This window comes from Pseudochaenichthys georgianus, chromosome 1, assembly GCF_902827115.2.
Source record: "Pseudochaenichthys georgianus chromosome 1, fPseGeo1.2, whole genome shotgun sequence".
Taxonomy (NCBI): Eukaryota; Metazoa; Chordata; class Actinopteri; order Perciformes; family Channichthyidae; genus Pseudochaenichthys; species Pseudochaenichthys georgianus.
This window is the reverse complement of record NC_047503.1, coordinates 3,903,110-3,928,253: the sequence shown is the minus strand read 5'-3', so window position 1 is coordinate 3,928,253 and position 25,144 is coordinate 3,903,110. Positions and strand designations below refer to the sequence as shown.

Genomic DNA, 25,144 nt, shown 5'->3' with positions numbered 1-25,144 from the left:
TTACACACTCCCACCCAGGAACAGAGAAAGCCGCTATAGAGGACATTGCTGTTTAAGGGTTTAATTAGATTCTCTATACCTAATTTCCTACAAATAAATAAATCCCATTTACATCAACTTACACTCCTTTATTTTGGTTTTCCTACTGTTTTTGTTAGAAAGTTAAATGGGTCATTTCCTTTTTAATATCTGTTTTGCTCTTTGAAATCCCACCAAGTCAAACATGAAGCCTGAGAGACGTATCTGCTCCATGTGATCATCACTGTGCATCGTTCCACCTGCAGCCATCTGTCTCAGCGATCAGTTTCATACAGAAGAGCTGCACAGAGAAAGCCTTTATTTAAAATGTTACATCTTTTTATCATCTTGACCACCTGACCTCTGTAATGTTATGACTAACAGTCCTGATTTCAACACTTAAGTGAAGGTACCAAAGTATTAGCATCACAATATACTTAAAGTTCAACAGGTAAAAGTACTGATTCAGTACAATGACCCTTTTCAGAATAAAATAAGTGCAGAAGTATTATCAGATAAATGTACTTCAGTTTCAAAAGTGAAAGTACTCATTATGCAGAATGTATTTTTTCACAATATTATATTATTATGCTTATTGTGCTATCCTGTTTTATACATATAAGAGCATTAGTATTGCAGTTCATGAATTTGGATCAACTTGGATACGTAAAATACTTTGTAGATCAAAGTACAGTACTGCAGTATACCATATCAGCGTGTGTGTTTTCATGTACTGAGTAACCAGTAACTGTGAGTGTTAAAATACATGTAGTGGAGTCAAAAGTACAACATTTGCCTGAAGGTAGTAGAGAAGTAGCATTTAATGGAAATGTGGTCAAAATCTTAGGGTAGGAGCAGACTCAGGATTCACTGCCAGCTGACTGTGGGACTGTGGGACTGTAGGACTGTGGGACTGTGGGACGGTGGGACTGTAGGACGGTGGTGGGACTGTGGGTACATACATATGATAATACAATGAAAAACATCACTCCAAATGTGTTCATATTGTGAATGCACTGAATAAAATCCACCTGAGACAAAATGATATACAAAACATTTATACAATTGTATATATAAATATACATATGCATAGAGGTGACAGCAAAGAACTAATAAGGAATCTAAGAGATACTCTGCATTGCACTATCAACCCATTGGTACTGTGAATAAACTAAATACAATATAAAAAAAGACACAATTCTATACAAATAAATCTAATTAACAAAAATCTAATGCTCAGAAAAAATCAATGAAGCCAACTAAAAAAGTTCATTTAAAAAACACTGACCAAAAAAACAAACTGCAATAAAGGTGACAGAAATAAATAAATACATAGTTCAAAGAGAAACACTGCATTGCACTCAAAGAATTATTTTAAAATCAACCTTGCCTGCTGCAAATTCACTTAATACAATACTGACATTCTTTGCAACAATCTTATATAAAATTGCATGTTTCTTAAATCAAAATGCAAAACATGTAACAACAAATATATGACATTTTAAGAAACACATGTTTGGCACTTAATAACTCCTCGTGGTGTCCGGGGTCCTCCTCTTTATTGTATGAACCTGGACCTCAAGCTCTCCTCCTGTCCAACATTAAAAGAGAGTATTTGTCACATGTGTTCGATACATATCAAATACCTGATTAAAGGGGGTACATCAGAGTACTATGTGTTTTGCGGATGTTGCTTTTAAAGCCATCAATTCAAATTCACCTCGTCCTGTCCAGAGGTGGGAAGTAACTAAGTACATCTACTGTACTTAATTACAATTGTGAGGGTTCTTGTACTTTACTTGAGTGTTCCCATCTTTTGCTACTTTGTACTTCTACTCAACTGAAATGGTGGAAATAAATGGTGTACTTTTACTCCACTACATGTATTAAATACCTTTAGTTACTTCACAGATCTGGATGAATGATGTGAAATATAACCAAGTGTCGAATCAGACTTTAGTTCCACCTGGAGTAAATCCACCAGCTACCTGCAGTCTACAAAGTACTTCAGACTAGCTGCCCCTTCACCAGCTTTGAGAACACTTTGATGATCAATCATTATAAAACATATCATATATTATTCTGAAATGGACCAATCTGCACAACGACTACTTTTACTGTCTTTCACTATATTTTGATGAGAATACTTTTCTACTTTTACTGTAACAGAGTATTCCCACACTCTGGTACTTCTACTCAAGTAGAAGATCCGAGTACTCCTCCTACCTCCTGCCAGTTCAGCTCTTGACAAATGGTGGACAATGGCCACGCCGATGCAGTCTCCCAGAACGTTGACAGCAGTGTTGAGACGATCTCTGAAAGACAAACATCAGAGTGGGGGGGGGGGAGGGTATGAGCCTCTTCTTCACACCATGCTGTTTGAGGTCAGAGGAAGCATCCTTTCCAAAACACGCTACGGGTTAACTTACAGCAGCCATTCTAACACCAGCAGAAGGGAAGCATCCCTCGCAGGGATCCCGATGACGGTCAGAATAAAGAGAGTGGTGACCATTCCCATAGCTGGGATGCCGGCTTCGCCCACGCTGGACACGGATACGATCAGACTGGGGGGAACACAGCAAGAGTCAGGGGAGTGGAACACGTGGACAACATTGACGAGTCCTGATGGAAACATTTAGAGTAACGAGCAATCCTTATGGGAAAATGTGGATTTCTATGTAGGCGTATAATTAAAGAAAGATATTCACTGATAAACCTTAAAAAGGTGCTGAAGTTTAGCTTTAAAAAAAAATACATTTAACGATTGTGAATGAATTATTTAAAAAATGAACGTTTTGTTTAAATATGTTCCAATGTTAAATCTGTAAAGGTAGTATGCACGATGCAGCCTTTTAACATCACTGCTTTCACTTCAGTCTGTGTGCCAGTGGGGGAGAGGATAAGAAGGAACTGAGACCTACCAGAGGGTTATTAACTGGCTCCAGTTCAGATTGATGAAGTTGAGTTGGGCGATGAAGACTGACGCTGATATTTCGTAAAGGGCTGTCCCGTCCATGTTAGCATTAATCCCGATGGGCAGCATGAAGCGCGTGATCCTCTTGTCCACTTTGTTGACTTCTTCACAGCATTGGAAGGTGAGCCTGAACGCAGAGCTGAGGACACAACACCGTGTTAGTTCTTCAATAGATTCCCTTTCAATCTTAAAACTCAATGTGATACTATCGTGTTGAAGGCTTTAAATCAGTGTCAGACTCATCTCAGGTCAGGGGCCACATACAGCCCGATTTGATCTCAAGGGGTCCGGAAGAGTAAGTCATAGCTTAATAACCTATAAATAACGACAGCTCCAGATTGTTCCCTTTGTTTTAGTGCAAATGAGTACATTCTGAAAATGTCACATTTAATGAACTATCTTTTTCTCAAAATGTTATGAACAACCTAACATTAGAAAAATAAGTGCAATCTGAACAATTGTTATGCTTCAGTGTGTATACAAAAGTAGAAGTACCAGAGTGTAGGAATACTCTGTTACAGTAAAAGTCCTCATTCAAAATGTTCCTCAAGTGAAAGTAGAAAAGTATTCTCATCAAAATATGGTGAAAGTAGCGACAGTGAAAGTAGTCGTTGTGCAGATTGGTCCATTTCAGAATAATATATGTGATATGTTTTATAATGATTGATCATGAAAGTGTTCTCAAAGCTGGTGAAGGTGCAGCTAGTCTGAAGTACTTTGTAGACTGCAGGTAGCTGGTGGATTTACTCCAGGTGGAACTAAAGTCTGATTCAACACTTGGTTATATTTCACATCCTTCATCCACATCTGTGAAGTAACTAAAGGAGTTTTTAGTAAATGCAGTGGAGTAGAAGCAAAAAGCAGCAACAAAATAAATAAACCAAGTCCAGTTCAAGTTTCTAAAAATGGTACTAAAGTCCAGAACTATAGTAAATGTTATTAGCTACTTTACAGCACTGTCATGTATATGTTTCAAGGAGTGTCTGAAGCATCATTTAATATCTACTCACTGTTTAACTTGCTCCTGAAACGAAGAGTGTACCAATAGTTCATTGAAGTGGTTTTAGTTGAGTCAGTCGGTCCATCCAAACCTTGCCGCGTCAAAGTACCGCCTGTTTAAAAAGAACCACACCTCTCCTTATCAGTCATGGTAGGCCAAGGTCTGACTGAGGAAACAACTAAATTATATTTCCAAATTCAATTTGGATTTAGAGATTTAGAGAAAAGTGTACTATAAGTTGATTACAATTGTTTGAATTGAAGGTCAAATTGCTTTTTATGGAGAAGTATTTTAGGATTAGGCAAGGAGACTGGTTAGGTTTAGAGGTTAAATTAAGGATAAGATGGTCTATTAATTGATGAGTATTAACTTAAGTTTAGGCATAAGGTCTGAATGGTTAAAGAGCCTGTGACACCATCCCAACAACTGTTGTGCAATGAAATATTGGGCTACTAGTAATCTCGAACCGTCAGTTTAAAAAAGAAAAAGCGATACCGTTTCGTTAAATATCAATAATTTCGAACATCGCGGGGAAATTCCTTCACTCATTTTGAAGTTTTGGGGGAAGCCGGAAGTGACGTCAATGCGGGAACGCTTCGAGAGCCAAACACGGACAAAGTGTGTTGTCATGCGTAGAAATGGTGAATTACTGAGATTAGGCACTTTAATAACGTTTTAATGAAGCCGACTACAGTATATTCATATGTGTCAGTGCTTTCATGTCAATTCGGCAACATAAACATAAATGATCGTGGTGAAGATGATGATTACATTAGGATTAAAAATCGGGAGTGAGAGCTGCTGAATTTCCTCCCGTCGGATGTGATATCAAAACAAATCGATTATTTTTGTGGTTGTAAACTCAAGTGGATGAAACTACATTTATTAGTGCTTTCATGTCAATTCGGCGAACATATGATACATTCAATAATGAGTGAGGATGATGATTACAAATTGTTTGTTTGAGCCGGTCTGCATTTACTGATGAGAAAACAAACCGATGCTTTTTGTAGTTGTAGTAGGCACCAACAACATGGATTAAACGTGTGGTTTTTTACCACAATGTTGGGGAAATTAACGGATAAAATGCACGGATTATTATTATTATTCCCACTCCGATCGGGACACTAGGTCCACCGTTTCCCCGCAGCGAGGCTCCCCCCGTTGACAGTTTACGTGGGCTGGGTGCAGTGGCGGACTGGCCATCGGGACGAATCCCGATGGGCCGGTACCGAAGTGGGCCGGTCGGATAAGTAACTAGCACATCCCCCATAGGCGGCGCGTGAGGCTCAGGTTTGAGAAGGCTAAATAACTTATTTTACCTGACGCTGCCCGCCTCCGGCGTCTATAGAAAAGAGATTAACTCAGTGTGCGGAGTTTAAATCTCTCAAGTCATATTACAGGATAAAGAAAATACAGTCTAAACTGCCGTATGCAGAGAAGACGCCGACGTGTCGCACTTATCATTCATATTACATCATCAATCAGATCATCGATCATATAATATCATAATATATCATATATTTCCTTATCCGAGTCAGCTTCTCCAGCCTCATCTGGCCGTGCAACACTCAGTGTCACAGACTGGATGCAGAAGTATTATTTAACACATTATGTTGACGAAACACTCGAGACAAATGTAATTAAAGTCAGATCCACTCGTGTCTTAGACGTGAACGCGCTCTCAGCTGGAGAGAGAAACCCTGGCTTGATTTACCGAGTTGATAACCAGCGTCGTAGGACCGCTTAGCGAGATCTCGTTTGTTAGTTTGTTGTTAGTTTGTTTGTTACTCAAACATATCCAGGGTCTGTTGAACTGGCTTCATAGTACAGGGCACAGGTGGCTAGCAGCGCTAATGTCAAAGACATAGACATTATACATTATATTTGTATTTTACATCCCCCGCTCCCCCCGTTGACAATTTACTAGCGGTACCGAAGTGGGCCGGTCGAGAGTCCCGGGATGATTTTTAGTCCCATTCCACCACTGGCTACATGACCATACGATCGCCCATATTGACGCACCTCATTCCTAAACTTCTAACAGATACAACATAAACCGATCCTTCAGCCTCATATGAGCTCTCAGACACGTTCAACATTAACCTGTCATCGCTGTCTGAGCTTGCTGCTGTGTGCGCCGTCGTGCGTTTACATCTGACTGTATATATATATATATATATAAAGGTTTACATGCAGATGCTGGGATCCTGGACGGTGCAGCTGGAGCGCTGTGCCCGCAATGACGTCACCCATAATTTGGCGGGACTTGAAGAATCCGCGAGAAGATCCAGAAAATTGTCAACATTGAAGGCAGATTAATGGTTATCAAAGTACAAATATCCAAAATCAGTTCAGTAACGGTTTTCAAGGGGACAATATGTACTCAAATTGATGGGTTTGGATGATGGGGGAAAACCGTGTCACAGGCTCTTTAAGTTTAGGAGTAAGATTAAGGATTAAGTGCTACATTTATTGTTGAACATAAGATGATGCACTATTTGATGGATACTAACTTAAGTTTAGGTATTAGGTCTGAGTGGTTAAGTTTTAGGAGTCAGATTCAAGATAAGATGCTCAATGTATTGCTAAATAATGGAGGAATATAATTATCACCTTATTAGTACCTATATTGATAAAAATATTGATACATCAGATATATTCCAGTTATGTAAAAAGACTTGACCGATTTAATAAAAACCATGTGTACTTTTGGAATGAAAGTGAGCTAAAAATAAGATTGATTAGAGAGATATTGTCCATGACTACTGATTTCATGCACTAAATGCCGTCACAGGCCCTCCATCTATAGTACCTCTGCCGCCATCTAGTGACGACAGAGGGGAGTGACCGAAGGAAGTGCAGAATGCAGAAAAACCTCATCAAAATGAATCTTGTGATAACTAAATAATGTAACAAGTGGAATTAAACCGTTGTTAAACATCTCTCTAGTAACCATATTGTGGAACCAATAGTTCCATCGCCCTAGTGAAAAATAGTCAGTAGTTTTTTTGTACTACCAAATATAAGTATTTGGTAGTACAAAATAGTCCTTTATCATGTTTGGAACACATCGTCAGTGAATGAACCTGAAGGTCACAGGGGGTTTCGACCATTATCTCCAGACACCCCTACTTCAGGACGGTCGCCCCAGGTGATCAGTCCTGGTGCTGTGTTGTTTTCTAAACGGTCCCAACTTGGGGAAAAGAACTGGTAGGTCGGTCAGGTCCGTGAGCTTTTGAGGTGGAGAGAGACCCACCGGGTCAACAGACCATAATGAAATATATTTAATCACCCTGGGTAAAGGGAACTGTATAAACACCCTGAGAATTAGTAAACCAGAATTAAATACCAGGTCAGCAGACTCAAATAAAGGATATTTAACCACCTGTAGAGGGGAATATAAACCCATTGTGTTGATTAATACACCAGAGTTAAAAGCTGGGTAAATAGACCAGAATAAAGTGGATTACACCCCTGTAGGTGGTGGGAAAAATACCTTGGAACAGAAGACCCGAAGTAAGTTTTTATGTCAAGAAACTAATGTGAAGTGTGATACCTGAAGAGTGCTGGACCGCACCTAGTGGACAGAAACCGGGAGAACGGGCTCAAAACACCTCCGCTGTGCAGGGGTCAAGTCAAACTGAAGTGACCCACCGATTTTCTTATCAGTCTCAGTGAAGGGAGATTCAAACGAGGGTTGGATAGCCACAATTCACCAAAGCAATTCTAAAGGTTGGGGAGAAACAAGAAATACACCAAGCAAAAACAGCAAAAGGACGTTGCCTAATTAAATACAAATGCACTTCACCTTCTTATATACACACTATATGGGTTAGTAGACCCGAGCCAGACCCTGGGTCAACGGACCAGAATGAAGTAAATTAAACCCCTATAGGTAGAGGGAGAACCACCTTGGATAAGTAGACTGGAACTGAGTATTGGGTCAAGAAACCAAAATTAGGAATAAATAACTTTAATGTGTAACCAGTTCGGATAAAGTCAGGTAGGGCCGGGGAAAAACGGGCTCAATCAATCTCAACCGTGATGGGGCACAGCCAGACCGAAGAGAACCAAATCCTCCCTTATCAGCCCCGGCTAACCGAGATCCGAACCAGGGTTGGACTGCCACAACTAAGACCGGACCTGACAAGGTTGGGGGGAACCGGACTAAATCAATCATAAACGGCGATGGGGCGCCGTCTGATCAAACACAAGTGCACCTCCCCTTGTCCATCCGACAGGTCTGAGCATAACCCTAAACTTAACTATAAATAAAATAGTAATCTAATCGAGACAGAAGTAATTATTATAATTAAAGTGTCCCATAGATCAAAAATAGGAGGCATGCAGAGAAAAACTCGGTAGCATCCTCTATCTAATAAAAAGTCCCTAGCTAAATTTGGAAGTGTATAGAATAAACTATTTATCTATGTTTTATAATTCATGGTTTACCCCAAAAGGGGTTAAAACACAGTAACCGTAGTATGTAAACAATTAAACAAGATCATTACTGACTTGATTAGAAAATCATTTAATGTACAATCGAAAGGATTATGACAGTATCCCAGTTGAAACAGCGTGTTTAAGGTGCCATTTTGTAGTCTTGTTTACAAAAAACGATGTATTTATTGGGCCTTTTAAGTATATTAAACCTCAACCGAGTCTAAGGTTAGTGTATCTAGTATATTAATAATTAAATCGAATCCGTCCCGATATTTATTGGTCAATAAATCAATGTGAATCTGAGAAAAGAAACGATTTAGCCCTGGAGGTCATTTTGTGAAGCTAACAAAAACGATCTATTAATTATAAGTATTTTAAGTCTATTTTTCCAAATGAGTCCAAGGTTAGCTTTACTAATGTTTTAATAATTAAACCTGATAACTCCCGACACTTACCGATCAATAAAACCGTGTAAATCTGAGAGAAAGGAACCGAGTTAGCAAAAGGTAGCTAGCTGGCCAGGCTAACAATAAAGCGATCTATTAAATATAAGTAATTAAAAACCTATTTTTCCTCCGATGAGTCTAGGGATAGCACAACTAACATTTCAATGATTAAACCTGGTCACTCCCGACACCAAATGATCCATAAGTCTGTGTAAATATAAGAGCTAAGTTAACAACAGTTAGCTATGGTAGCGGTCTTATTAAGCTAACAATAAAAAAAACGATCTATTAAATATAAGTGTTTCAAGTCTATTTTTCCTCAAATGAGTCTTGGTATAGTAGCTATAGGATTTTAAGAATTAAGTCCAATCAGTGTCAATGTTGAAAAAACTATTTTGGATGTAAATTCAACAAATTGTCATCGCGTTTTAATACTCCTGCACCGTTATGTGCACGTGCACTGCGAACCGAAGCATTTATAAAGCTTTTAAAATACGTTTTCCCCAAAATAGTGTCTTAATATAAGGGTTAAAACATGTAAACAATTCAATGTAATTGAGTAGACCTTGATTAATCCGTCTAAAATATACATTTTTAACAATTTCATTATTATTTTCCTCCTGCTTAATTTTTCACTCACCGTGGGTCAGCGGACCGACGTCTGAAAGGAAGTGATGTAATCCTTCCTGGCGGGAAATTCCCATAAACCAGGAAGTACATACTGGGATCCCGTGTTGTGGTTGGTTGAATGTGAAACAAGCGGGTCAAAGGTGAACGTGGTTCTAAGACATGAACTTCCCTATTAGCTCCTGTTAGCCTAGCAAAGATGGAGGGTTCAGGGCCATGTAGCTTAGATACTCTGATTAGCGTAATGGTAGGTGGCACCATAGATATATATAAACACTAGATGGCTCACACGCGCTGCTGGCCAATGGAGACCGACGTTGCCACTTGGCCGCCATCTCGCTACAGGCAGTGCTCTCATTCATAACATTATGGTTTACTATTTAAATAACCATAGCTTGCTCAATTTTCAACCGATTTTCAAACGGTTTGGTTTTTTATAAACATCAAAGATGTAGTTATGATACTGCATACTTATAATCATGAACTTTCATATGAAAATAACATTAATCAGATAAAGCAATAGCTATACACACACACACAAGGTATTTATATTAAATATTTGCCGGTGTATATATTTCCATTTATTTTATTATATTGTCAATATTTAAAATAAATTATAAATAAATTATAAAATTAAAATACATTTATATTTTATATATAAAAATCGGTCTCATGTTACCACTCTGTAAACCAAGAGTTGTTAATTGAGCAATGCCTTAGCTTGAAGAACAGGGACACAACTAATGACAATAGCATATGTTGGTATATTATTTAGATATTCACACCTTTATCAGAAGAACCAAACCAACATAAAATGTGCTCACAGACAGGCCAGTTCTGTCTAATTTATCACAATTATTTTTGACATGAGATCTTCATATCATCCTAGTTTTGTATTTAGTTTCTAGATTTGTAAACAAATCCAGAACCTTTGAAATATGTTATTGAAAAAAGACCAAGAATAATATAAACTGTACCATATGTCCTTCTGTAGTCCATTTGTGGTTTGTCTTGACTCACCCCGGCTGATATATCACAAAATCCACTGTTTAAATTGTTCCCTATATTGCCCCTATGCCCCTGTAAGGTGTCCTTGGGTGTTATGAAAGGCGGCCCCCCAACATAAATGTATTATTATTATTAAGAAGAACAACTTGGTGTGGTGTGGAGGGGATGTAGGAAGCAGGAGCAGGTGGGGAGAGATGGGGCTTCAAGGTTCAAGGTTATTTGTTTTAAATGTGTCTTGCACACAATAAAATAAAATACAGTATACCACAAAACCAATAAGACACACAGTGACACATGGCACACTAACAATCAATCATCGTCCAGCCTCAGCTTTGGTATTCTTTCACAACCATGTTATGGGTTTATTAGACTGAGCAAACATAAACATATGTGGTGATCCCACGGGTTCTTGTTTGCAGACAGCGGCGATTGGAGCATCCGTAGGCTGCACAAAAGTCCGGCATAGTCAGGTATGTAAACACAAAGCCAGCAAATTCCTGTATCATAATGCAAGATGTTTTTAACAAGCCAAACCACTTGGAAGAAATCATGTGTAACTTAAGTTGTGTTGAAAAGAAAGAGCAGTTCTGCCTCTCCCACTGGTGTAAAGTTGCTGGGTGAACTTTGTAATACTAGGTCTCACTGACAGCCTCTTGTTATTAGCCAGCTAATAAATACAACCACATACACAAAGAAAAGCTGCAATTTCAACATGTCCAAGCATCCTGTATCATAGCCATGCTAATAATGTTTATAATAAACCAAACCGTTTGTAAATCAGTCAAGATTTCAGCGAGTTAAGAGTATTTTTGTGCAGATCACTCACCTTACAACAGCTACCATAACGCGAATCAGAGTAACTGTTGACTGTAGCAAGATGGCGGCCAGTCAGCTACGCTGGAAAATATCCCATGAGCCATCTAGTGTTTATATATATCTATGGGTGGCACAATGACCGGGTCAGGGGTCATGGTCCTGAGATTGTGACGTCACCATTAGCATTAGCATAGTGTTAGCATAAAATTAGCATCTGAATTATAATGCAAAAATATTATTTTAAACTCATTCTAACCCTATTGTATGTACCTATATAAGAGCAAAGTCAAAACTGTACACTCATAAGTAGGTAAATAAGGATATATTCTAAAGATAAGCCCTTAAATCTTTTGAAATGCCTTAAAGATAGGTTGTATTTGCGTTACACAAATTATAAGAATAAGGATATTAAAATGCCTTCACTCAGTAGTCGGTCAGTTGACCCCTTCCACCTGTTGTTCCACTTGTTAGTTTAATCACAAAGTTCCATGCCCAAAATAAGGTCCCAATAGACCAGGGGTGGGGAACCTTTTTCCTCTCAAGGGCCATTTCAATTTTTACAATATCCTCAGAGGGCCGTACAAGTTATTGACCTCTGCTTAAAAAAACTAAAATCACAGCCCATTCATTTCATTCTGTGCAAAGAAAAAGCAACCTCTTAATCCAGATATCTCACCATGACTCACGTATGCATGCACGTGCAGGGTGTGGCGTGCTCCCCTGGGAAGATTTTTTTAAAATGTTGAAGTTAAAAGCATCAATCTGGTGCACTATGAGAGCAACATTAGGAGATCTATGGACACATCTCTCAACACCCAAACACAACTGTAAGCAGATTTTCTTTTAATTTATGGATATTTGACAAATCACTCCCCTTTCAAACTGTATTCTTCTTTATTAATAACTGTCATATAGTATTTTATACCTGTTTACTTTATTCTCTTATTTTTTTTATAACTATAATGATCATATAAAGATGTGCCTTTACCTCACTGGTTGTAGAAAAAGCTTCTTATATTCGTTAGCATAGCTAGCTAACCAGATGCTAATGATAACAACACAGTTATTGACTGTCTGATCAGTATGACAGATGAGCAGATCGCCACTGGGCTTTCAACTAAAGACACAGACACGCAGAAACTGCGGCATGTGTATGGATTTATCGGTACTGCAATTTCTGAAGTGCTGGAGTGGTTCTGGTGCTCTCCGTCAGAACTGCACCCCTGTCAGTCGAGACATATACCACGTGATGACACGTTAGGCTCGTGTTGTGTTCAAGGACCCTGACCTTGGCCAGGAAAAACAGGCACTCGCTTGTTTAATTTGTTTGCGGTCTAGATTTCTTTCATTTTTTTTTTTTTTGCGTGTGTTTATAAATGACATCGAGGGCCGTACCAAATTGTCTCGCGGGCCGTATACGGCCCGGAGGCCGGAGGTTCCCCACCCCTGCAATAGACCCTTCATTAAAACATCAAAATAAAAAAGGACAGATTATTTGTCTTTACTTTTTAATAAGTCTGGACCGAAAATGATACATCATGTCAAACCTTGATACACTCTTTTTTAGAGAAAAATATATATGTAGTTTTATAAAACAATGTTGGTGGGAAAAAGAATATACTTAGAACTTGAATGATTATAATTGAATTGTAATTGTATAAGTGATGAATAAATAAAACAGCTGTTATAAGTCTCTCAACATAGAGGTACTTGGGGGACAAATAGTCCTCTACTTTTTATTGAGGGTAAGGTGATCCAAAAATAATGGATTACTATAATTATGTTAAGTATCTGAGTCCGAAGTCAGATTTAGAGTTCCAATTAAGGGTAAAAAAATAGGTCTATTGATGTCTACTCAAAATAATGAGAAGTAAAATTATCCTTAGTTTAGAATATATAGTATCAAGTGTTAAGGTTTTAAGTGGAAAACATTAAATATTGAGATTTAATGTTGAAAACTAAGGTCAAATAATAAAAATATTGATGAACCAGATATATTAGAGTTATGTAAAACGACCAGACCAGTTTAATTAAAACAATGTGTTATTTTATAATGTAAATGAGCTAAAAATTAAGTTTATCAGAGAGATATAGTACATGATTAGTGATTTGTGGACTTAATGCTATAGTCGGCCCTCCATTTGTGCTCTCCTGCCTCCATCTAGTGGTGATAGAGGGGAGTGCAGGCACCTTTTTGTTATCAGGTCTGTTAAACCAAATATATTTAATGTTGTTATTGTTATTAACCCAAGAGGGATAGAAGAAAATAATACTGAGAGATAAGAGAGTTTTTTAGATTAGATTTGTGTAGGAGAAAAGTACATTATTAATTGTTATTTGTGGTTTGAATTAAAACACCAATATTATTTCAGTAAGAGACACATACATCTTTAATAAAAATGAATCTGTCTTGTAATACCTAAATCATGTAGAAAGTAGGAGCATCTGATGATCCTTGTAATCTACAATCAAAGAAAGGTGACATTTAAAATAGATGCCTAGATAATAATTAAGTGTTGGAATAAACTCTAAGATTTAGGAGTGAATATAAGCAGATATTTAAATGCCTTCACTCAGTAGAATCCGTCAGTTGACCTCTTCCACTTTTTAGTCTCACCACAAAGTTTCGTGGTTCGACTAAGGTATTAGTAGTATATTTATTAAATTGCTATATTATTCTTCAAGTATAAGTAAGGAGATTCAGAAAACTTTGAACCAAATGGTAATATTTAAGGGTCAAATGCCCAACTTATTAATAGTTCTAATCTAGAAATAGGGTGAGGATAGGGAGAGAGATAAGATCCCTGCTGGGATATTATTTGGCAGCATCGAGAGATAGGGAGGGAGAGAGAGAGAGAGAGAGAGAGAGAGAGAGAGAGAGAGAGAGAGAGAGAGAGAGAGAGAGAAAGAGAGAAGTGGACACATATCCCTGCTGGGATATTATTTGGCAGCATCGAGAGATAGGGAGGGAGAGAGAGAGAGAGAGAGAGAGAGAGAGAGAGAGAGAGAGAGAGAGAGAGAGAGAGAGAGAGAGAGAGAAGTGGACACATATCCCTGCTGGGATATTATTTGGCAGCATCGAGAGATAGGGAGAAGGTCAGTGAATAATTCTCTGCTCCCCGAGCCGGGATAGGCCCTGTTACCCTCTGGCGGCACCCCTGAAGGTCCGAGAGGGGAAAGGTTCGGGTAAAAGAGAAAGAGGTAGAGGTAGACAGTTTAAAATAAGTAAGTTTTAACTATTTTAGTGGTCAACTCTAATATTAAAACCGATTGTCGGGATGATTAATTTTAGAATGAAAGTGAGCTAAAGATAAGATTAATTAGAGAGAGGCCATGACTAGTGATCTCATGAACTACATGCCGTCCCAGGCCCTCCATCTGGAGTGAATATAAGCAGACATGTAAACGCCTTCACTCAGTCGCTCAGTTGACCTCTTCCACTTGTTAGTCTCACCACAAAGTTTCGTGGTCCGACTAAGGTATAAACAGTAAATCATGTACAGTGATAGGATAGATAAAATGGTACACTCATTAGTAAATAAATAAATTAAATTAAGGTGTATTCTAAGAATAAAATCCTATACTATTATTATGTTTTATTTTGTCAGAAACATTCCCATCCTACCATAATTAAGCTGGGTCACCCTGATGGTTACACCCTAACTCCTCAATGACCATGGCATTGTGTGGGGATGTTCTGCTTGATACTCTCGGACAACAGAGACGAACTCTTCGACAATCCAATTGATCACGGCCTGAGACTCATGAGGTGGGATTTTAAGGTATTGGATTCCTAGATTAGTTAAAATTAGACTTGGACCGTAAAGTAGTGGATTTTGAAGTTATTATTCTATCAGTAATCATTCATTAAAAGTGCCGTTATCTCAGGATGAGAAGGGCTCTCATAGATAATGCACATATGGTGACATAGCTTAGGCTGAGGCCAATCCATAGATACCTTATTTGAGAATATTGGACCTTGTTAAGATTGTTAACCTCCTGGTGACATATGCGCATATTGCACAAGATTAGGATTTGATGCATTTATGTCATACTACAATGTCCCTAGACTTTCAACTAATTGAATATATTATACATTTCCTGAAAGCTTGGATCCTAAGCAGTCATGGAAGCTTGGTTTCATATCTTTAAAACAAAGTTAGGGCATTATTGACCAAGTGGTGGAGAAATGTAAAGCGTCTGGTACGTTCGCTTTGCAGTTGGACGAATCAACGGATGTCAGTGGGGAAGCACAACTGATTGCGTGTGTGCGTTACAAAGACACTTTGGAGATGAACGAGCACATTCTGTGTTGCAAGAAACTCACGGGGAGAACTACCGGACAGGACGTTTTTAACGTTATTGACCATTTGTTCTCTCAACACAAGCTAAATCCTGCTCTCATGTGTGCACAGACGGCGCTGCGGCGATGACCGACAGAGTAAATGGATTAATGGCCCACATAAAAAAGGTAAACCCTGACGTTACATGGACGCACTGCATGACTCACCGAGAAGCATTAGCTAGCAAGAGAACGAGTCCAGAGTTAAACGATGTTTTGAATGATGCCGTAAAAGTGATCAACTTCATACAGTCCAGGCCTTTGAATCATAGACTGTTTCAGTCACTTTGTGAAGACGGTGGGTCAGAGCATGAACAGCTCCTGCTTCACACTGACGTCCGCTGGTTATCCCGAGGGAAGACGTTACAGCGGCTGTTCGAGCTACGCAATGAAGTGAGGGCATTTCTGTCGGAGCACACACACCCACTTGTGGCTATGTTCGACGACGCTGACTGGGTAGCTCGGCTGGGATACCTCCAGGGGCGGACTGGCCATCGGGACGTTCGGGACGAATCCCGATGGGCCGGTACTGAAGTGGGCCGGTCGGACGATGTGGGCCGGCCGGTAACCGGCAGGGCTCGACATTAAATGGCCCGCTGGCCCGGAAGCACTATTTAGACACCCCGGGCCAGCATAACGTACTTTCCACTTGCCCGCTCGGGCCACTAAAAATATAAAAATGGTCCTGTGGTATTGGTATTTTGACTAGCAATTTAGTTAAATTGTTTCGTTTATCAACGCTACAACAGAGCGTTCCGTGAGTCGGTTGTCGTTTTTGTTGGGTGAAAAGCAAACAGCTGTTTGGAGCGCAGCGGGAGCAGGAGCGCAGCGGGAGCAGGAGCGCGCTGCTTCACTACAGACTATCGCGCCACCTAACCATTCGCCAAATGTTTTTATTACCAGCGGTAACCGGCCAAGCACCGGGCAAAAAACAATCTTCAAATAAAAGAAAGTCACCGGAGGAGTTCAAGGAGAGTGACGGGGAGCATGAGAAGAAGAGGGAGAGAAAGTGCCAGCTTGATGATGGAGTTGGCTGCAGTGACGCGTCCTAAAACCCTTTTATAATCTATCGATTAGATTTATGATTAGAACATTATAAAAGTAGGGTAGACATGTGGAGATTATCCGGCTGAACAAAACGTGCATTTATCAAACAGACCTTATTTCCAGCTATTTTCCAAAACCCTTGTCGAGGGAACCAGCAGCCTACTTCCTGGTTTCAGGACGCGTCACTGCACCTCTCCATATGATGCCCATATAAACAAGGTCTTCTGTCGGCTCTGTACATCAATGCCGACCAATGCTGACAGTAAGTATAGAGTAGACAATATAAAGGTATTGGCGAAATGTCCCAGCAGTTTAGGATAATGAAGGATCTAATCAAATCTATTACATAGCCATTACATGTCTAACTCCTGATGACAGGAAGGCAGAAAGTGCATTATACAAATAATAATAATAGCAGACATTTTTTAACAATGACCACAATATCATTATTTTAATAAACCAAATATGAACAATTGAGGAAAATGAGGAAGAACTGATGATTAAAATGTTGTAATACAAGTAGTAATGTCGTTAGTGCATACATTACTATTGCAACAAATGTGTTAATTTACTTCATTATTAGTCGATTTTTTTTGGACGAATGCTCCGGGCCAGTGGTTACAATGGTGGGGCCAATGATAATACAAGTCCACATTATTTACCCTTAATGTCTACCGCTAGTCAATTGTCTACCCCCCCAGTCCCCCCGACAATTTACTAGCGGTATTTACTTGCGGTACCGAAGTGGGCCGGTCGAGAGTCCCGGGCTGATTTGTAGTCCCAGTCCGCCCCTGGATACCTCTCTGATATTTTCAGCAAACTCAACCAGCTGAATCTCTCTTCAAGGTAAAGACACAAATGTTCTTAGCTTGTATGACAAAGTGTGTGGATTCATGGAGAAGATCAAGCTCTGGCAGAGCAAATGTGAAAAAGGGGATACAAGTTGTTTCCTGCAGCTGAACGCATACATTGCTGCTGGTGAATGTGACAGAGCTCCAATTGTGAACATAGTACACACACACATTCGTCCAAGCTCAAGAACGAGTTCAACTCCTACTTCCCTGATATTGACTACAAGTCATCCACACTGGACTGGGTGCGTAATCCATTTGGGACGTGCATTAACAGCAGCATTCCCGCCAGACTGCAAGAAGACCTCAGAGATGTGTCCTCGGATAGGAGCCTGAAGATGAGCTGCACTTTGTTGACTCAACGTGACTAAGTCAAGCCATCTTGTTGCTGTGACTGAGTTCAGTTGATTCCACATTTACTGTCAAGTCTATTACACTTCAATACATTAGTTGATACAGCTTGTAGTCTGTTGACTCAACTTCATGTGTCAAGTTATTTGAACTAGAAGATATTAGTTAAGATAACTTAAGAAGATGTTGGTTAAACGTATTTGATTGAGTTCTTAAAAATGTGTTAATCAAGTTAGCTCAACATGTACAACTGTGTTTGTTCAACTTCTAGTACCAAGTGAACTTACCAGGACAAGCAAACGAATAGCTACAAAGTTATACGATACATCAACATGAGAACTAGCTTAGTCTAAACTATATTAACACATGAACAGACATTTCAATCAGGACTGTTATTACAATATCCAGGGTTCTTACACCTTTTCCAAAGTCAAATTCAAGCACTTTTCAAGCATTTTCAAGGTGCATTTTCCAGCTTTTCAAGCATCTTACAGCTGTTGTAAATTACATATTTATATACACATACTCAAATGATTATTTCCCTACCTCACATTAAATCAGATGTTCTTTATGCTATAAACAACCACGTGTGTTTCGTGATAGCCTTCTACACGAGGATGAAAAATTAAAGAAAAGAAAACTAAGTTTAATATTTCCAAAATTAGTGATCTGTACGTAGACTGGGCCTCCCATATAACCTGTCTGAGCCAATATAAAACAATCAGCCAAATAACTTTTCAATACATTATTGATTACTATAGTCAGAGGTAAATGGTGTACTTTCCCTCCACACTACATGTATTTAATCCCTTTAGTTACTCTACAGATCTGGATGAATGATGTGAAATATAATCAAGTGTTAAATCAGACTTTAGTTCCACCTGGAGTAAATCCACCAGCTACCCTGCAGTCTACAAAGTACTTCAGACTAGCTGCATCTTCACCAGCTTTGACAACACTTTCATGATCAATCATTATAAAACATATCAGATATATTATTCTGAAATGGACCAAACTGCACAACGACTACTTTTACTGTCTTTCACTATATTTTGATGAGAACAGGGTATATGCAGGAATCCTGAAGTCAAATTTAATACCTTTTAAGACCTTTTTTAAGACCCTTCCCATACATTTTAAGACCTCATCGCAACTTCGAGTTCTAACCGGTTACATTGGCGACACACTTTACCTCACATTTACTATATTGATTGTAAGATAGCACAACTAAACAGAGTGCAGACAGACTACTGAAGCCTCCTCTCCACATGCACTTCAACCTCTCTGTGAAGGTCAGGTTTAATGCAGCATGCTGCTTTGTTGCTTCTGTACTCTGTGCTCTTTCATTCCAGTAAAACTCCTCAGAAACCATTAGAAACCAGTATTTGACCAATAAACAAAACAATTGACAAAACTATGAAATATATTAAACTTTGGTGAGCTTCAGCGGGGTAATGCCATATAGGAGCTCCCTCACAAATACCCAGGGGTTCAATTGGGCTGGGGCTGTCCGGGGCTAAGCCCGGCACATAGGACGATGCTCTGACGTCATCACCCTCACACATTTGTCATATGTTTACAAAAAACGATATATATGTTAAGACTTTTCTCGTTCTTAATATAGACTATATTTAGGGTCGATATGTGTTGACCTTACTTTAAAATATCAGATCTCTGTGACCGGATATAGTTTGGCTTAGACCCCGGCCCCACGAGGGTAAAACACATAAATACACATAATACAGTAAAACACATACGCAAACGCAAAAAAGTCTTCCGTTCAAGCGCATTCGATTCATTAACGTGTCCGTTCACACTAGACCGCTGGAAATGCTGGAAACGCTGTAGTACATATGCCAGGCCTGTAAGTGGCGCTGCTGCCGCCACAAAATACACCAAAAGCAGCGAAGAAAACCCCGGAGCATGGTTGCCCTTCTGTTTATTCTCCGCGGTGGACGGCGTGTTCTCCTGCTGTATATCTCTCAGGTAGTCCACCAGCAGATAACCCCACCCCCACAGAGCGGAGCAAGGCAACGAAATTTAAAATAAGAAGCAGCATTTTATGGCACGCTATGCATGGGGCCAACTTGAGGGGGTTTCCCGACATGTTGTTGTTCAGTAAATTAAAGGGTGTTTCATGTTGTCGTTGCTGTGGACCTTCTTAATACCTTGGAAAATGCCGTTTAATACTTTTTAATAGCCTTAATTTTCGCTAAATTGATTTATCAACTTTTAATACTTTTTAAGACCCCGCGGACACCCTGGAGAATACTTTTCTACTTTTACTTGAGGAACATTTTGAATGCAGGACTTTTACTGTGACAGAGTATTCCTACACTCTGGTACTTCTACTTTACTCAAGTACAAGATCTGAGTACTTGTACTTTTACTCAAGTACAATATCTGAGTACTTACACACATACACACACACACACACACACACACACACACACACACACACACACACACACACACACACACACACACACACACACACACACACACACACACACACACACACACACACACACACACACACACACACACACACACACACACACACACACACACACACACACTCACACACACACACACACACACACACACACACACACACACACACACACACACACACACACACACACACACACACACACACACACACACACACACACACACACACACACACACACACACACACACACACACGAGCTTCCCCCAGACCAGTAATACAAACGAAAATGTGTCTTCGGGTCAATGTGACTGATTTCGATAGAGCAAGTCACATTTGGTTTAGGCACGAAACATACTACCAGTAGAAATACATCGCTTTCAAAATCGCTCTGTGTCGAATCAATAGATTACATTTCATGACTATAACACGAAATGCCGTTAGAGCTTCATCCTCTGAAGACCACAGGATGGCGTCTGTAACGCACATATTAACATAGGTACGCTCCTCTGAAATGATTGTCCCCTGCAATTATTATTATCCCTCAATCGAGTTCGCTATTCAGCTCGCTAACGTTAGCTTAAACAAACGTAACATGCAACGTTAGCCTAATCTAAAATGCTCTTCTACGGCGTACCTTTCATGGCTCGTCAGCGCAGACTCTCGCATCGTTATGTTGCACACTTTGCAGAAGGCTACTCGTGGGCTTGACCCTAGTCTTAGCCATGGCTTGTATTTGTCTTCTGCTAGCTAACGCTCGTTGAAACGGCAACCTCCTGGCACACAGTCATCTATCTCTCATCAGAATGCCCAGGTCACACGTAACACAAACACTTGCAGGTCGCGCGCATAGCGCGGGAAGGCCGCAGCGGAGCTGTTTTATGTAGAAGCGAAGCAATGCTTTTCTTTTAATCTAAAAAGTGAACTATTCAGTCAGACAGCAATTTATTGTAAAAGTAAAGCATTTACATTTTCAAGCACTTTATCTCAATTTCAAGCACCATTTCCAAAATTCAAGCACTTTCCCAACCTTGAAAACACCACGTCAAATTTCAAGCATTTTCAAGGATTTCAAGCACCCGTACGAACCCTGAATATCAATACCTGAAGAAATGAAGAACTCCAACCCACACACTCATTAACTGTTCACTGTTGCTTTTTTAATTCAAATAAGTGTCAATGGATGTGAACACATCATACAGACCTTCCTTGGGACATGCAGAGCAAACAAACACACCCTCTAACACACCATTGTTTTTGCTCTGGGCTGCTCACACACTGAAATGACACTGTCCCAGATACCACTGTGATTGAGTGACTTGTTGAACAGAGTCCATTCTGAGGAGCAAGTGTTCAGGGGTGCTGCAGTAAAATGGTATCTCTCTCAACTTAACTGTCAGTCAGAACATTAAAACATTCTAACAGTACTGACATATCCACTCTGTGCATGGTTGCTGTACAACATCAAAGACACACTAGTGTCTCTCAGACACTTCCTCAAAATAGAGCAAGAGAACATGAAAACCAATAAACTGGTGTGACCCGCAGAGGGGCTATACATGTGTTTTCCTCTTGGAACAGTGGACACATGAAACAGTGGACAGAAAATGAAAATGCATCCTTTGGGACGGATGCAGAGACATCTTCCTAGGCCATCTCTCTAACTGAGCAATATATTCTTTAGAGAGTGGACCCAGGGAGTGCACGAGTCGTGCACGAGTCCAACCCAATTCCCATGAACAGGCGCTGAATCACCTCAGAGGTGTATGTCAAGTCTTTTGGATAGTCAAGGTTCTGCACGTCCTGCAATCCCACCAGGTTCACCAAAGCATTGGGTCCATCACCAAGGTCACGTATGACTATCCTTTCCTCCATCACGAGGGCGACATCGTTGTAGGAAGCTGGAAGAGGTTCCTTCACATCTTCAACGACTGAAAGGACTCCAATCACCATTCCCTTGATGACGTCCTCTTCAGGATCCGTTGGCTTCATGCAAAAAGAAACAAACAACAACGAAAGTGCTTTAGAGATGCTTTGGCATAAGTGCATACACAGACGACGCCTGTACGACTAGTGTACCCCTGTGAACTCCTTTTGGATCATCTTGAACGACATGTCAGCGCTGACCTCACATCTTCATGATAGTTGAAGGATCCTCCCTCATGTACCATGGTAGGCCCTGCAACATGCTGCCCTCTTCCTTTGGTTCGATGCCTGCCAAAACACATGATACATTCATATTGCTCCTTGCTATCAGAATTATATGACCCCCTCACTCCACAAGGCATTCTGGTTATTTGCACTACGCTCACAGCTAACTGAATAGATTCCTTCATATTCCGTGTGTCCGTGTCCGTGTGTGGCCTGCCTTCTCTGAGCCTTGCCTGCCTCACTATCCCTTAAGCCTTTGTACCACCATGTTGTTTATTAAATCATTGAACTGCATCAGGCGCCTGCTTTTGGGTCCTTCCCCTGTATCCCGTCGTAACACTTACATTGAGTTTACACGAGAACACATGAATGAATGTGGAAAGGCAGCTCTATTGCCTCAAAGTACTTTAAAGTAAAGAACTGTACTTACATCCTTGTCGAGGCTCTCCATTAAGGATGTCATTTCTTTGATCCCCTCAAAGCGCTTTGACCTGAACAACTGAAGGAGTTTCTGCAGGTGGCTGTCCAGACCCTCATAGAGCCAATTGAGGTCCATCGACATCAGCCTGGTGAATTCCTTGACGATCTATATGAAGAAGTGACATTACATCATTTTAGTCCAAGTTCAAAGTGACCTACGTTTTCACATTTCACAAGCTGCCCAGATGCAATATTTGGTATTGCACAAGCATATATATGTCAAACCATATACAGATGTTGAACATGCAATACATGAAATAGAAGAACATTATTACGATTTAACAGCTCTGTCAAGACTTTCAGAATTGGAATATAAACAAATGTACGTCTGGAAGATGCATATTCAATCGGCTCAATCACTTTAAAATTATTCTTGTAAAAAGTTTCTCTTTTGTATTCAGAGCCAAAAGGTCCGCCCTTTGACAGGAAACTTAGGGGGTTTGCTTTTTTAACTATCTCTGTTATAGCAGTGGTGACTGCACAATTGTGGTTGATCAGTACACTTCCAATTATTTGTGGTGTGCACTCTTCCACAGCTGAGCTAATACTACATAGCTCCTTTATAATTTCCTGGGTTTTTGTCTTAGACACATGCAAAATCGTTTGCATACGCAGTAAGAAAGATGCAACTTTCTGTTGAAACAAATCATGCAGGTCTTGATCCTCTATGTCAGGGGTCTTCAACTAAAATGCAACGAGGTCCAGTTAGAGAAAATCTCCCCATGCAAAGGTCCGGAACATCAAAATGTCTAAGTTGCTTCATGAATTAGTGTGATATATATTGAAGTGACCTGTAGCTTTATCAACGTCTGCATGTAATCAACAACTGACTGCCAATCAAATAAAGAAAGTACAATTCAAAAACAACAATATTTATTGTCAATTAACATTACTTAAATACTGTGGATATGTGTAATGTTTAAATATTGAAGTTAAAAGCATCAATGTGGTGCACTTTGAGAGCAACATTAAGAGATCTATGGATACATCTCTCAACACCCATATGAAACAGAACTGTAGCATATTTTCCTTTTTGGATATTTTACAAATCACTCCCCTTTTAAACTCTATTCTTGTTATTTTTAACAACTTTTTTGTTGCTGTCATATAGTATTTTATACCAGTTGTTCATTTAGTCTCATTAATAACTATAATGATCACATCAAGGTGTGCCTTAACCTCACTGAGCTGAGGTTATTTGAGCCTCTCAGGAGATAGCTCTCTTCCACCTGGTTGTAGAAAAGCTCTTTAAATTCGTTAGCATAGCTAGCTAACCAGATGCTAATAACAACAGATCGCCACTGTGCTTACAACTAAAGACACAGCCACGCAAACACTGCGGCATGTGTACCCTTATGGGTATTGCAATATGTTAAGGGCTGGAGCGGCGTTCCGGTGCTCAGCACTCCTTTCAGACGAGACATATACCACGTGAAGGCACGTTACGCTCGTGTTGTGTTCATGAACCTGTCCTTGGCCAGGAAAAACAGGTACTCGCTTGTTTAATTATTTTTGCGGTGTAGATTTCTTCTTCTTTTTTGAAGTGAGAAGTTGTCCGTCTGTCGGACTGACTCCCTCAAGACTAAACACAGGAACAGACTCAACCTGGAGAATAACCTGGTCACAGCTGTTGCAACAATCTCCCCCAGACTCACACAACTGATGAGGGAGAAACAGGCTCAAGTGTCACTTTCATTGGTGAGATACCTTACTTCTTTTTAAAAAGTCTTTAAACAATGGCTATTATAATGTATATGATTAGTTATGATTGAATATGATTTAAGTGTCACATTAATTGTCTGATTGGGTCACACACACACACACACACACACACACACACACACACACACACACACACACACACACACACACACACACACACACACACACACACACACACACACACACACACACACACACACACACACACACACACACACACACACACACACACACACACACACACACACACACACACACACACACACACACACACACACACACACACACACAGTCTGCCACAATATATAGACTATTAAATATATCCTGGGGATCACCACGATTGATTGCGTATAGTAGCAGGGGTACTTTAGGTTGGCTTGAAATGCTTTGGCGGTACAGGACTCAAAAAGGTT

At 39.9% G+C, this 25,144-nt stretch overlaps 1 protein-coding gene and 1 pseudogene across 1 annotated transcript; one reads left to right on the top strand and one right to left on the bottom strand.

Moving 5' to 3' along the window:
• LOC117455513 (dual specificity testis-specific protein kinase 2-like) overlaps nt 1–25,144 on the top strand; it is an 83,944-nt pseudogene that overhangs the window by 3,262 nt on the left and 55,538 nt on the right.
• Nucleotides 1,061–9,610, bottom strand: LOC117455552 (excitatory amino acid transporter 1-like). Its single transcript, XM_071204257.1, has 5 exons — nt 9,525–9,610; nt 2,940–3,131; nt 2,448–2,582; nt 2,245–2,333; nt 1,061–1,609 (listed from the first exon to the last, which is right to left on the bottom strand). Exons 1-5 carry the CDS (start codon nt 9,602–9,604, stop codon nt 1,542–1,544), a joined length of 564 nt encoding a protein of 187 aa, XP_071060358.1. The 5' UTR covers nt 9,605–9,610; the 3' UTR covers nt 1,061–1,541.

Coding starts and splice junctions, on each gene's coding strand:
- LOC117455552 (XM_071204257.1), bottom strand. CDS start 9,604: ATGTACTTCCTGGTTTATGGGAATTTCCCGCCAGGAAGGATTACATCA. Junction 2,583..2,939: donor AGCCAGTTAATAACCCTCTG/GTAGGTCTCAGT, acceptor TGTTCCCCCCAG/TCTGATCGTATCCGTGTCCA. Junction 2,334..2,447: donor CTGGTGTTAGAATGGCTGCT/GTAAGTTAACCC, acceptor TTTGTCTTTCAG/AGATCGTCTCAACACTGCTG.